This window comes from Rissa tridactyla, chromosome 6 (genome assembly GCF_028500815.1).
Source record: "Rissa tridactyla isolate bRisTri1 chromosome 6, bRisTri1.patW.cur.20221130, whole genome shotgun sequence".
NCBI classification, from domain to species: Eukaryota; Metazoa; Chordata; class Aves; order Charadriiformes; family Laridae; genus Rissa; species Rissa tridactyla.
In genome coordinates, this window is record NC_071471.1 from 17,192,364 (window position 1) to 17,206,983 (window position 14,620).

Below are 14,620 nucleotides of genomic sequence, written 5' to 3' on the forward strand. Positions count from 1 at the left end.
GTAGTTTTGTCCCTGGCAGACTGTTTTCAGGGAATTTTTTTAGGTTTCTCAATGTTTTGGAGACTGTGTATAGATTTAAGGAGTTGGTCTAGTGATGTGTTCAGTTATATATCTTGGTGTTTAACATGATTTGACTGTGGGAGGAAAAAAAAAGACTGTGTAACTGTGGTGTTGAACATAGGAAGTGAAAAAGACAGCGTATGTTTGTCTGAGGGATGGCATCTGTGCGTGTCACGGTCTCTTTCTCGCCTTCCCCTGTAAGATCAGGAAATGCAGCACCCTTTTCAATGGGCAGCAGTTGATGCCTCAGGATCATTTGAATTGCCTGAAATAAGCTAGTGCTGGCCACTTGGGTTTTCAGTTTGCCTGAGGTAGGAAAAACAGTGCCTCTGTTAGCATTTGGATTTGTTTTCTGAAATATATGGTGTTGAGGCTTACATGACAGACCTTGGTTAACTGGGCTGAGAAACAAGGATGTCTTTTATGGTTTGCACGTTTTAGTGTCAGAAACTTGCTGGAAACAGCAACTTTATATTTCAAAGTACAGTCGCATGCGACATGGTTTGATGCCTTTCTTGATTTATCCTGACACTCCTGTGTTCAAGGAATGGCTTTAAGCTGACGTCTTGTGTGATGCACTTTCTGGTAGGCACGGTTATGCCACCAGCAGTGTCCTGGCTTAGCAAGAAGAATGTCCTCTGTTTAAGTGCAGTGTTTTCTTGTGGCCAAAAAAGGAGAAATGCAGACAAATTTTAAATACTTTTGTTCAAACAGGACTTTTGTTCAAACAGGAAGATACGCATCACCTTTAGGTGAGCAGTCCTACAGCTAACAGGAAGGAAGTAAACCTGCCTCTTTCTTACACTGATGGGCAGTGGCTTCTCTCCTCAGCTCCAGATTAATTGATCTCCTCCTACATCAGATAAGGTGGATTCCTTAACCCAGGTCAAAAGGCAGTAGGTGGTCTCCTTGTGCTCTTACTCCAAAAAATGCGTTGCGAGATTCTCTGCGAAGGAGATCCAGCCTTAGTCCTGTGGACCCCTAACCGAAGACACGAAACTATCAGCAGCTTTTGGTTAATGGAAAGGTTGTTCCAAGAAAACGTGTAAGAAGCGGCTGATCAGCTGCCACAGCTGAACAGGCTGTGCATGGTAGCATTTTATTCTTCCATTCAGAGACAAATCCAACAGGCTTGCACAGGAGGAACCCCCTACTCCACTTTCTCCCCATTCAGTGTTGCCCACCAGTTGCTTTTCCTTCCTTCCTTCAAGAGCGTGTTTGTCATACCTGAGTTTTGTTTGTGTAGAGAAGCACAGTAAGGAATTAGATGTCGCAGCCTAAGAACTATTTCTCTTCTTTTCCCTTTTTAATCAGGATTCTCTGGGAATGCTGAAACCGAAAGACATGCCACGTTTTATTCCCTGCCATCTTCGATAGAACGGACTCCCACCAAGTTAGCCACACAGAAAGTTACCTTTGGCTCTCATGGAAATTCAGCCTTTCAACCCATTGCAGCTAGCTGTAAAATAGTGCCTCAAGGTCAGAGTCCAAGCCCTGCAGAGTCGCCAGGAAAATCCTTCCAGCCTATCACCATGAGTTGCAAGATTGTATCAGGTGAATGTTAGTTTACCTATCCCAGCGTGCTTCAACTTGAAAAACAAGAGAGTGAACCAGCTGGACTTACTTGTTTTGCATCCTTCCCTTGGTTTACTGCCAGCGTGTGAACATCAAGCAGTAGGAAATTCTAGAATAAGAAGCTAAACACACTTAATGTTCAAGAAAAAAAATACAAGTGTGAAATGCTTCACATCAGATCAAAAGCAGGATGAGAGCTGTTCTCTCCCTGTTCTTGAATGCTTTTAAGTATGAAAATTATAGTCTTTAACTGGACTGCTACCCACAGAAATGTCCAGGCAAGGACACATCTTCCATGTGCAGTATTTCTATGTGGGAAGAAACCATTCTTTTCCCTCCTGCTTTCAGACAGCTGGGAATGGATTAAGATGAAAATTTTTTTTCTGATTATCGGGCAAATAATTAGGGTCAGCCTTGTAGACTCAAATGGTCCCTCTTGTACTTGTAATACCTCCTCAGATGGAACAGCTTTGGTCTTCCTCTTCCAAAAGTCCACCCTCTGTTGGATTAAATTGTCAGCTGGCTGCAGTGAGCAAAGTGATACTCTTTTGATAGCTTCTGAACCAAATATGGTCAAGGTGCTGTTTACTTATTTCACTTGTAGTCCCTTCCCTGCCTGGGCATGATGCCATCCACTGGATGATGTTTTGCGTCAGAAAGTTTTAATGTGCAGCTCACGGTGTCACATGTTGTGAAGCTGAAAGATGACCTATTACATCCCTTCATTTTCTGGTATTCAGGGTAGAGAGGATGAAGCACCAGGTATCAGTATGTGTGATTTCTGATGATCTGCTCCCAAACAATTTTCCCAAAGTTTGTCTGGTTTGTTGGGGTTTTTTTAATCAAATTTCAGTATTTTTTCCTTGACATCTTAAAACTATACTCAGGCTGATTTTCATTTGAACCTTTGCCAAGTGCTTTCTTCTTTCTTAATAAGCTCTTCTCTTGATCTTCTTTCCCAAGGCTTCCCAGAAAGCAAGAATTACAGAGGCCATCCTATCTTTTTTAAAATCCTTGGACTATTCTCTGTTTATCTTTGCTATTTAAATGTTTCCCTGCTAAATACTTTTCCAAGGGTATGCTGTCTGCTGAGAAGTGTCACCCCTTTCAGATTTCAAAAGCAGTTTATAAGACATGGGGATTTTATTTGATCAGCATTTATGTTCCATTTTAATTGTCAATCACTGCCAAGAAAGCAGATTAACAGGCAGTTGAAGCTTAGTGTGTTTGCTGCCATCTCTTTTCTCTGATCACTTCCGTGCCTGTCCTTTTCTCTGCATTTCTTGTTTACCCCTGATGCAGCTTTTTTCTTCTCTAGTTTTTCTCTCTCCTGGTCCTCTTACCCCCAAGTTGCACATTTTACAGTTTGCTTTCAAGGGCTTCTGCTCTAGTGAGAGCAGTGAAGAGACAAGAGCGTCCATGCCTGTCTGACGGCTGCTGTATTGCACAGCTTTTTTACGTGAACTGCTTGGTTCCTAGCTCTGAATGCCTGTACTGTGGGCTCCACAAGGGAAAGAGAGCACCTATCGAAGAGTGCGGCTCTCTTTCTTCATCTCCTTGGGTGGACTGGTCTTGGCAGTGAGAACGATTTAGGTAACATCCCTTAGGATTCAGGAATCGACAAGATGGCTTCTCAAGGTCCCCTTGAACCCTGCTTGTCCTGGTAGGCAGAGAATGTCCAGGGTAGGTATAAGCCATAGTGCTTTACATGACTTTTCCTTTCCTTCTGTTTCCTCTTTCCTTCTCCAAGTCCCATGATCTCACTCAGGCTGGGAATTGCCTCCTCAAAAAATGTTCCTTCTCTAAGCCATTTAAGTAAGTACTACTATTGCTGTGTTTTTATGTTCTTACAACATTTACAAGACAGAAGCATTGGACTTTTTTTCTTAAGGTTCTCCAATATCGACCCCTAGTCCATCTCCGCTACCTCGTACCCCAACCTCCACTCCGGTGCACATGAAGCAAGGCTCTGCTAGTTCAGTCATTAATAATCCGTATATTATTGTGGACAAGCCTGGACAGATGGTTGGAGCAGCAGCCACAAGCACAGGTGTGTAGTGTGATCGCAGAAGGCAGTGGCTTAGTCTTACCCATTCAAGTTTATTCTCCCTTTAAAACGGTTAGTATAATAACAGTATTTCAGCTTGCAAAGATAGAAGAGGACTCGCAAAGGAGGTATTGTTGGTTTGCACAACTGGCCGATGTAACAAGTTTAAGAGTATCTCAGACTTTAATGTCACTTCCTTTAGGAAACAGAACATATAACTTAAGGCAAATTGAATTCACAGATAGCTCGTCAAAGACAGCCTGTTCTTTGCAGGCACAGAGGGAAGGGGAGAAAGTAATGTAGACTGTGGGGCACAGAGATTTAAACACAAACAGCGTGCAGGTGATTAGGTGAGGACTGTGTTGCGGATATGGGCAAAAAGTGTGTAGAGCTTGCAGCAACTTACAGATCAGTTGTAAGTCCCAGTGTACAGTGCTCTAGACGTGTTGAAATGGTTGAGTAGGCCCGGGTTATCAGAACAGCCGTGCTAGTTTCTGTTGCTGCTGTCAACTTCTAGCTGGTCTGATTCCAGACAGTTTGGATTCCTCTAACTGGATTCCCTTGGTGTTTCAGTGGTGACATAAGCCATAAGCCTGGGGTCAGGGTGGGAGGAGGACTAAGCTGCGGGAGATGGGTGATGGATATGGGAGTCAACTGGTAATCTGTGTGCTGGGGCTGGAGGAAAGGTCACTCGAAAGTCATTTATTTGTTGTGATTTGTGGCCAAGAATGCTATCTATTTAAAAACACTTGATTGTGTATGTGTGTGCTTGCCAGCATCTCAGAAGGATACTCAGAGCCATGTGGTGAACAGCAGCATCCATGTAACACACAAACCGTTCGCTGGGCATGGTTGGAAGGTGCAAAAATTCTTCTCTTAATAACAGTTCTGCCTATTATCTGAAGGAATATAACTGTCAACGTTCATTTTAACTTCATCACAGAGGGAATTGGTAGAGGGAACATAGTCGCAACTGAATTTTTTTAGAGTATGTTTGGGGGCTTTCTTGGTAACACTGAAGCTGTTTCATCAATAGGGTGGGGGTTTTTTGTTTGATTGGGGTTTTTCTGTCTTTTTTTTCTTTCCTGTTTCTTCCTTACCTCCAGCTTGACTGTCTACTCTGCGTATGTGGTTTGTCATGGTTTGGGTGACTTTCATGTTCTCCTGGTAGAGATTTGTACATGGAGGATAGGATCTGTAGATGCACCAGATGGTTTGGACATAGGAGTCTTAACGCCACTAAAGGTGCAGTTTCCCACCACATTAGTGTGATGTAAGTACAGACTGGCCTGGAAGAAACTGCCTGCTGCCTCTCCCTCCCTTGCACTCCTGCCGCTTCCCCTGCATCCTGCATGAGTCAGACCAGATCAGTGGCAGAGCAGAAAATTAATACCATCCCCTCCCCAAATTGAGCTTTGTCAGATAGCCTCATCACCAGACCCTGTGTGAGGGGGCAAGAGAGAATCTGGAATTGGCTTTTTGGCAACAGCAGCCAGGCTGGGTTGAGTGTGATGTGATATTACAGACAAAGTCACAGATCATATTTAAAAAGAGGGGCGAGATCTAAAACTTCATGCTGTGTGAAAACCAGCCTTCCCAAACGCCATTATTGCGAGAAATGTCTGTTCATTTACTTTTAAATTTAAGTGAAGGTTGTAGTACAACTGTGTGAGAGACTATTACTGTGTTTTCATGTGTGTAATCCATGGCTTTGGCATCTCATAAACTAACAAACCAAACCAACAGCGGTAACAAAACTGCTGCTAAGCAACAGTGTTGTTTACATGCTCTGGTAATGCAGGGTAAGTTTGCCACTGCACCCCCATCCATCTCGGGGGGGTCATGAGGGTGCTGTGGCACACATCTCCATATGATGATTTTGCAAGAGCAGTCTTCTGCAGACTTCATTCCCTATTTCTGTTTCTTCCTTTTCCCTCCTTCCCTCAGTCCCTTCCTCTTGTTACTCCTCACTTTGTCTCCCTCCTTTTCTAACCTTCCTTTTCCATCCCAGTCCAGGCTCCTCCAGGCCTTCCCCATGCCAGTGTCTGAGGCTAGTGTAGGTTCAGAAGGCTTCTGGGCAGTGGAGGGTGTTGCATCTGCAGCAGCAAATTCTGACTCATTTACTGTCCTAATTTCACATATTCACACCTCCAGCGGATATCCTCAGCTGCCCAGGAAGGTGTCTGACTATTTGTTAATGAGAAATGGAGCTCTGAGTGGAGAGTACCTTCTCTGGGGCATGAGTTCTGCAGGTAGAAATTCGGTAGTGGATTTGTTTTGTGCCCATGCCAACTCCCACCGATGTACCTCATGGAGAATACAAAGTCGAAATGCAGTGTTTCCTGTTAGAAGAGGTTTCATGTGTTCAGTGGCACCGCTCCCCATGCCTCACCCGACATCTGCTTTATTTTCTGTTACGCAGGGAGCCCAACCAGCAAATTGACCAGTGTTTGTCAGACCTCTCACGGAACTGCATCTCCTGTATCAAAGACCCATGGGAGCAGTTTTGTCACCTCAACTGTCAAGGTAATGTTCTCATTAGGTGCGTACTTTCCATTTAAAATCCAGCTTCCTATCAAGTAGGACTTTTTAGTGTTATCAGTTCTACAATTTGTGTAAGTTGTTCTGGTTGTCGTTTCATAAGAAGGTTTACGGTGTCTAACAGATGGAGTCATATGAGAGCATGGTGGTTATACAAGATGATAGTGTCACTTCATGCAGCTCTAATTGGATTTGCCTACACCTCTGTTAAAGACACTGCTCTTTTGCTTTTCTACAAGGAAATCCATGGAGAGCATAGCTCTCCAAGTGTCTTATCTCTCAAGAAAGCTCTTCTGTAGCTGACTTTGATCTTCTTCACTTTGTTAGTGATGGTATGTGATTAAACCAGAGGTGTCTACCTCAAAACCTTCACTCTGTTCATTATTTTTGTGCAGCAGTTGTTCCTAGCAGCCTGAAAATAGCTCATTTAGTGGCTTTACAACTGTCTGCATTTAGAAAAATGTTTGTGTAAACAGTGGAGTAACGAAATGTGTAAACAAACAGTGATGAATAGGGTTTGTGCTTCTGATCTGCAAAGCCAAAAAGGTACAGAGCTGAACGGTCTCACATAAAACCTCTCCCACATCTTGTACTAGAAAGGATATTTCTGGCAGGCGAGAGGCATCAGTGAGGCTCTTTCTGAAAGCAGCTGGTGGGTGTGCTGCTGAAAATAGGAGCGTTTCCCTGTCTCCAAGTCACAAGAATATTAATTCTCGATATGGGTGGGGGGGAAAGATTTGCCAGTCAGCCTGCAGAGAGCAAATCACTTTACATTTGGAACTGAAATGCTTCCTATGTCTGTTAGGGAAAAGTGTTGAAGATTGCTGTCTGAAGCAATTGGTTGGGAGTAGCATTTGAAGTGTCAGGTGTGCAGCTATTCAGCTTTTAAAACCCTGTCTGCTCAAATGGATTTTACTTCACTATATTGAAAACCATTCATTAGTCTTTATTTTTCACTGGTTTGGGACGGTTCTTTCTGAAAGGTTTTAAATGAGTCAGAGTAGGCACAGGTAGCAGTTGAATTCTGTATTTCCAGGGCAAAGTTAAAAAATGAATATATTTTAAAAAATACAAAAATCAACTCTGTAAACAGAAATGTATTTTGATTTGTGACCCTATGCCTTCTGGTTGGTGGAAAGGCTGTAATTTTATGGTTTCTTTAAAGAGGAGGGGGTATCTGCTGTTACAGTGTAATGTTACAGATTGTGTTTCACTCACCGCTTCTCATCTCCTCACTGAGTGCTAGTTTTCTCTGTATTTTTTTAATGACTTAAGGCTGTGTTTCTTCAGTCACTTTAAAATGCCTTATATGCATGCTGCTGTTGAGAGGGCTGTTTGTGCCTCTAGCCTTGTCTTCACACCTTCCCTGTGTTTGCCGCCAGTTGTGTAGTGATGTGGTGAGCCAGAGCAGACAAGTGACCTGGTTGAAAACTAACCTGGTTTTGGCCATATGTTTAATCACAAGGAAGATGGCAGGAGTATTAGGTTAGAATCTGAAGGCTTGCTTTCTGGTCAGGATCCAACCCAAGGATGGGCCAAGTAATAGTGAAACCATGGCTTTGGAGTTCACATTGATTTTAAAAGAGTATAATTATTTTAATTAAACAAAACACAAATGTAACAAACTTCCTCAAATACATTTTACTTCTCCACCAGTCTTAGATCCAGGAATGCCAGGTACACGATTTTGCAGGTGTGGAAATATTTTTTACTCCATTTAGTTAGGTAGCCTCACTTTTTCTGCCAAATGGTGAGTTCTGCCTGGGAAGACTATGTGCCATCAGGTCTTTCTAGTTACAGGAGAACAAAAATTCATCTGAGAGAATTTTGCTTGCAGATTTAAATTGAACATTTTTTTTTCCCCCTCCATAACTTGTTTCTTCTTAGATCTTTTTCTCTCTCCGAGATTGTGTATAGAATCACAGAATGGTTGAGGTTGGCAGGGACCTCTGGAGATCATTTAGTCCAACTTGCCTGCTCAAAGCAGGGTCAACTAGAGCAGGTTGCTCAGGAATTTATCTAGTTGAGTTTTGAGTATCTCCAAGACTGGAGAGTCCACAAGTTCTCTGGACAACTGTCCCAGTGTTCGTCCATCATTAAATTAAAATAAAGAAATAAATAAATCTTATAATTAAATAGAATTTTCTGTGTTTCGATTTGTGCCTGTTGACTCTTGGTCTTTCATTGGATATTATTGAGCGTTGTCTGACTCAGTCTTCTTTACAACTTCCTATCAGGTACTTACACGCATTGATAAGATCCCCCCTCAGCCGCTTGAATTTTACAGCTCTGAAATGCTTTCTATAAAAAGCTGGGGGGCGGGGGGGAGGGCAAACGAGTCAATTTCTTTCACTTGTGTATGATATGGTAAGAAACCAAGAAGCTGTTACTGCTGTTGGAGGTGTAAATTTCCAAATACAATTTGCTTTGTAGATTGTATTAAGTATGTTACCCTCCTTTTACTTAAGTGTTGACTGATTTTGTAAATAGCTTATGGCAATTTAGGACTGCCCAGGTAGTCCGTGCTACCCTTTAATAGCAACCATTTGTTTTATTTCTTGTATTGGACATTTCACCAATTTTTGCACCGTGTCTTCCTATTCGCAGCAGGAGGATTCTTTGTTTGCCACCATGCCACCTCTTTGTCCTATCGGGAGTCATTCCAAGGTGCAAAGCCCCAAATCGGTCACTGGAGGACTTGGAGCTTTTACAAAGGTATTCCTCTTGGCTTTTGTGCTGAGACAAGATGCCCGAGAGTGCTATTTCCTGCTGATTTGTGCTACAAACCATGTGTCTTCCAGTGCATGTAAAACTATTACTGGCACCAATATGTCTTGCTGCCAAGAGCTCTCTATCACCTCTCAAAAAAATGTATCTTGTTTTCTTTTCTTTTTCCATGGCTTTACTGTTCCTGTGACCTTTCTTTCTGTCTGTTCTTTAAGCCTTTCTTGTTTTTCTTTGAATCACTGTCATATGGAGGCTGGTATTTTTAAAGCTATTTTTAGTGGGATACAGTAAAAGTAAACTGGGGTAGATTTGTCGGGATTTTCTTAAAAAATGCTATAGTGATTTCTGAATGTTGACGCTTATGAGTATATTTCCTTTGAAGTTACCATCCAGAATTTAAAGTTGTTTCTGGCAGTATTAGGGTGATCCAAGTAAAAGGTGGAAGAATGCCTCCTACCAGTTACAGTACCTACAGCAATCTAACACAAAAATCCACCAGTCTTTCTTGAGTCGCCAGTTGTAGAGATTAGATTTAGGGCCTTCCCATTGAAACATAAAACATTCACAAGAGAATAATATCAGCTATAATAATTTGCAATATCTATGGTTATAATATTGGTTATAATTTTGCAGGATAGAAAAAAAATTGAAGTTTAGAATGTGTTCTCAGCAGGAGGGTGCCTAGAAATTGGAAACCTTAAAGTGTTCTGGCTCCTTTCTGAGATGTAGGGCCTAAAGAAGTCAGGTCTGGCCATGTCCATCGTTAGTATAGCTACTAGTTGTAATCTTACTAGCAATTTCTGTGATTCTGTAATTTCCATGAGCACCTCTCAAATTCAGAATGCTTTGTAAATGCAACCACCCCCTCACACACTTGTGTGTTGGGAGTAGCCCCCATCTTCGAGCTGAGTTAGACAGTGCCCCTGGTGCTGTGTAAGAGCCACCTCTGAGTTTACTGACTGTTGCCTGCCCTTTCTTGCAGACAGGCGGTTCCAGAAATGCTCCCCAGTTATTTAAAGGTGTTTGCTTTTTTTTTTTTTTTTCTTTCTATTTAAAAGGTGATAATAAAGCAGGAGCCGGGAGAGCTGCCCCAGCAACCTCAACTACCAGCGACAGGGACAACCACGCAGACTTCTGTGCAGCAGTATGTCACTGTAAAAGGGAGCCACATGTTAGCCTTGTCACCGCAGAAGCCGGTTGTGAGCACAGGCGAGGGGACGGTGCAGTCTAAGGTATGAGGGAGGCGCTTGAACATGTTCGGTGTGGCGTAAGCTGGCTTTCTTGTGGTTTCATTGCAACACCTCATGCTTCTCTCAGGGCTGTAGGGTTGCTTCTGTCTCAGACCCAGGCAGCAGCACCATGATTAGCTGGGTTCCCCATGTGCACAGAGCGTCTCACATCATGCTCCCATAAAAGGAGCAGGGTGAGGAGGCATTATTGCATTTTGTTGTGTATGGGGAACATCTCCCACTTTGTCTAACCCATTGCAACAGTGGGGTGGGGGTATTTTTGAACTGGAGCCTGTCAGCCCAGAAAGTTGGCTGCCATCATCAGCTCTTGCTGAAACTCATGATCTTTCTGCAAGAGGAGGCAAGTTCTTTCTTTGGACAACAGGCCTGCAATGAAAAAGAACAGGACAAATAGGGAGTGGGGTGGAGGCTGAGCCAGAACTAACATGAGGTGCAAGCAGTCCTACTTGAGTGGCAACTCATTGTAGGAGTCTGTGCCAATGTAGTGCTGCTCTGACAGGAGTGACACAGCTTCTGAGAAGGCACAGTAACTGTGCAGTGACGAGATGACAGATGTCTCAGAAATTGTCTCCATTCTTGCCTGTTTCCATTGTGGATAGAGTCAAATCATGTGCCAAGCACAAGAAACTACATATGGAGCTTTCACTTTTGCATAAGTAAATGCATATTTGCATTTGCAGCAGTTCATTGTCCTTTTTACTGCCTTGCCTGTTTGAGCAGGTATGCAAACTCATATTTGCCTGCAGTTATTGTCAACACATAAAATTGAAGCACTTTGTGGATTCTGCTTTGAGGCAGGGAGTCTGTTCCCATGAATGTGTTGAAACTAAATTTCTGGATCTCTGTGCTTTGCCAAGGCAAGATTTATCTTCAGCTGGAATTAAGCCATTGCTTATATATCAGAAAAAAATGGAAGTGCCCTGTAATTTGAATGTACTTAATCTTTTGTGGGTGCTCTGAAATCCCGGTTGTGTTTAACAGTTTATCTTTTTACTTGGGATTGAACTCTTGCCAATTTAATTTTGTTTCTGAATGAATAGCTGTTATACGTGACTAGACACGTATAAAGTGTCCTGAAATGTCTAGAGATGGAGGAAGCGTACCAGCTAGAATTCACATGGTAGCTCTTGCCAGCAGCACATCATCCAATACTTATTTGTTGCAGGTTGTTGGCGTTCCAGTTGGTTCTGCTTTACAGTCGACAGTGAAACAAGCGGTGGCTATCAGTGGTGGCCAGATACTTGTGGCAAAATCTAGCTCTTCGGTAGCAAAGGCTGTTGGTCCGAAGCAGGTTGTGACTCAAGGTGTAGCCAAAGCCATCGTGAGTGGAGGTGGAGGGACAATTGTTGCTCAGCCTGTGCAGACTATAACAAAGGCGCAAGTTTCTTCCACAGGTGCTCAGAAAAGTACATCTCAAGGTTCAGGTAGGGTAATTTTGCACCTTGTTAATAGCTCATGGTGGGTAGACTTTGGGGCTCTATGATGATTTCTTCAACTGCAAAATAGCTATGTGTGATTGAAAAACTTGAAAATGAGTGGAGAGGTCTTCAGGTAAATTCAGGCTGACTAAGGTTAGCAATAAAGAAAATGTTAACTCATAATCTGTAAGAGGGAGCACAAGCGCTTTAAAACATGCTGTGTTCTGTCAGGGGAGATCAGACAGATATGCTGAGGAACATGCTAGAGACCAGTAGACTTTCCTGGAGCCAGATCTCATATTTTTGCCCAGCATTGTAGTCCTTAGATGCTCAAAGGGCTCCACGTAAATCCAACCATGAAGAGCCAAATTGTCCTTATGGCGTCTTCACATCTTCCCCAGTGCTTACAGTTACAAGAGTTTGGGCAGAAGCACCCAGCCTGCTTCTGCACATAGCTGGCTTTAGCTGAGCATCTTATCTTAGGCTCTGGACTGCTTGAAAGGTGCTGTGTGGCCTCTAGACCCAAGTAAGCCTGTAGACCCCAGGGCTCTGCTGCTTTGGCCCGCAGCTCTAAGTGGCACTGCACGCAGAGAGGTTTTTTCAGACCTATTCAAAGGGTCTGTGCATCACAGGTGGAGTTAATCTGCAGTTCGGCCAGCTAAGAATGGATTATCAAAGGCTAACTGCCTGTCACTCCTAGTACTTTCATCCTGTGCAGATTTCAGTGCGTACTACTTTCTGCAAGCAGTCGTTTTTATTTTTTTATTTATTCTTTCTTTCTAGTGATGGCTACACTGCAGTTACCAGCCACCAACCTGGCAAACTTGGCAAACTTACCACCAGGCACCAAACTGTACCTCACCACCAACAGCAAGAATCCTTCTGGGAAAGGAAAACTGCTTCTGATACCCCAAGGAGCCATACTGCGAGCCACAAATAATGCTAGTTAGTCTTGCAGGGAAATCTAATGAGTTAAATAATGTAATCACTGCATAATTAATATGTTTGGGCATTTTTGCTATAAAGCATCCTGGTACTGTGGAAGTCAGTAATGGGATGGGGTTTCTTTGTTCACAACAAATGTGGTATGTGGTGCTTTTTAAGACAGATCACCCAAGTGTCATCTGTTTTAGATGAAACTGCTTTTCATGCAGTACTTTTCAGTGTCTCTCTGTGCTGAAAGCAGTGTATTTTCCTCAAAATTCAGTGTCTTTAACTGTTTGTTGTGATCTGTAGGAAGACAAAACTGCAATTTTGTGGTGTAGAACTGAGATGGATTTGAATGTAGTTGTGAAAGCTATTAATAAGTCATGGATTGACACCCTGGAGAAACTAGAAAAATAAGAAATTGACTTTGAAAAGGACAAGATACTGTATCTGGAATGAGGGAAAGAAATGGTTTTGAGTACTGATACAAGATTTCGCCCCAAGCTGTTGAGAACAGCAGAAACACTTTGTTGTTAATGGGCTTGTGAATCAAATTTGCTGTGAAATACCAGGAGAATAACATTGCTAAAATAGTTCCGATGGGTGATACTTTGTTTATAGTGTGCTATTGCTCTAGGGAAAGAATACTGCAGATTTTGGACTCTGTAGAGGAATTTTGTTATGAGCCTTCTCAAAGAATGCTCCTTTTGAGGCTGGGGATTGGGATGGGGGATGGATTGGATTTTTTGCTCCCAGTTATGATACTGGCAGTGAGAAAAAGGTATTACTCAGTTTAATATATAAGGTTGTAAATACAAGCAACATAGCAATACAGTACCTGTCACTGAAAAAGCAGTGAAAATACTTTCTTGGTGAAGGTATTTTTGGGCTGTAGAGCTGGTGATGGAAGCCCTGTTGCTTGAGATTTAGAGAGGCAGCTGGGGCAGTCCAACCTTAAGAAGGAAGTAATCTCATAGGCCTCAAGGAAGAGCAAATACTTGTGATTTTCATGACAGAGCCACAAGTATGGGCTTTTTATCCTTGTTTCTTAATGAGAGACTGCAAAAAAGTCAGCGTTCAGGGTGTTCCTTCTGGAGGCAGAGCAATATTAGTGTCGCTGCAAATTGCCACTGCTTGGTATCAATTGTGTTGGAACAGCCAACAACAGTAAAATTAAGAAGCCAGTGGGATTCAGAGTGATTTTAGGGCTTTTGCTGCAGATTCATAACCTGCAGAAGACTGATGAAAAGACTGTTCATCTGTTGGACAGCATCTTCTTTCGAGAGAGAACTCAAACCAGCCCGAAATGAGCTTTGCTTGCACAACAGCCCAACAGTCCTCCTTATTTCCCCCATAGCCCCTTTCATTCATGGCATTTGCTGAGCTGTAAGAGAGCACAGCAGCACATCCGAACTGTGCTGTACTGGATAATAATGTTATTCAGCTGCAAAACATGGCAGCAAGCATCTTGTATACACAGGGATGCTTTAGACACTGTCTGGCTACCAGAGTCAAGCCTTTTCTTCTGGTTACAGGTCTCCAATCTGGTTCTTCTACGAATAGTGGAGGAGGAGGAACCCAAAGCACAAGCAGTAACTTGTCACAGCACCTCACCTATACATCCTACATCCTGAAGCAGACGCCCCAGGTCAGTGGTGTAAGCATCTTAGCTGAAGCAGATCGACATTTCAGGCTGCAGTGGTGATATGTGGATGTCCTGTGGTTGTGTAGTACATGAACCGTTCTTGGACTATGGGATCTAGATCTCTCTCATAGCCCTTGCCTCTCTCCCCTCTGCCCGGCACTTGCTTTACCACTTGCTGTTGCTATTGGCACATCTCTGCCCCTCACCTCCCCTGGCGGGGTGGTATCCTCATGGCTCCTTTCAGGCTGAGAAAGCAGCACTGAGTAAGACCAGGGCAAGCAGTGGGTCTCCAAAACAAGAGAGGTGATATGACAGAGATGAAGAGTTATCCTACACAGTAGGATGTGTAAGAGTTGGAGGAAAGTGGTAGAGAGAGGAGAATAAAGGAAAGTTATTGGAGAGAAACAGCGAGGCTGAGTAAGGAAGTAAA

The 14,620-nt window shown here is 43.0% G+C and overlaps 1 protein-coding gene across 10 annotated transcripts in view; it reads left to right on the forward strand.

Moving 5' to 3' along the window:
- YEATS2 (YEATS domain containing 2) overlaps positions 1 to 14,620 on the forward strand; it is a 51,881-nt gene that overhangs the window by 16,299 nt on the left and 20,962 nt on the right. For 7 of the 10 annotated variants that reach the window (XR_008467038.1, XM_054205792.1, XM_054205798.1 and 4 more), the window contains 8 exons: positions 1,375 to 1,614; positions 3,527 to 3,685; positions 6,105 to 6,208; positions 8,831 to 8,938; positions 10,009 to 10,182; positions 11,366 to 11,624; positions 12,402 to 12,563; positions 14,081 to 14,193. Coding sequence is in view for 9 of the 10 variants with exons in the window: in XM_054205792.1 (XP_054061767.1) it covers positions 1,375 to 1,614; positions 3,527 to 3,685; positions 6,105 to 6,208; positions 8,831 to 8,938; positions 10,009 to 10,182; positions 11,366 to 11,624; positions 12,402 to 12,563; positions 14,081 to 14,193 (1,319 nt within the window). In the remaining variant the exon portion in view is untranslated. The remainder of the gene's footprint in view (positions 1 to 1,374; positions 1,615 to 3,526; positions 3,686 to 6,104; positions 6,209 to 8,830; positions 8,939 to 10,008; positions 10,183 to 11,365; positions 11,625 to 12,401; positions 12,564 to 14,080; positions 14,194 to 14,620) is intronic. The other 3 variants (XM_054205796.1, XM_054205799.1, XM_054205800.1) reach the window with 3 other exon arrangements.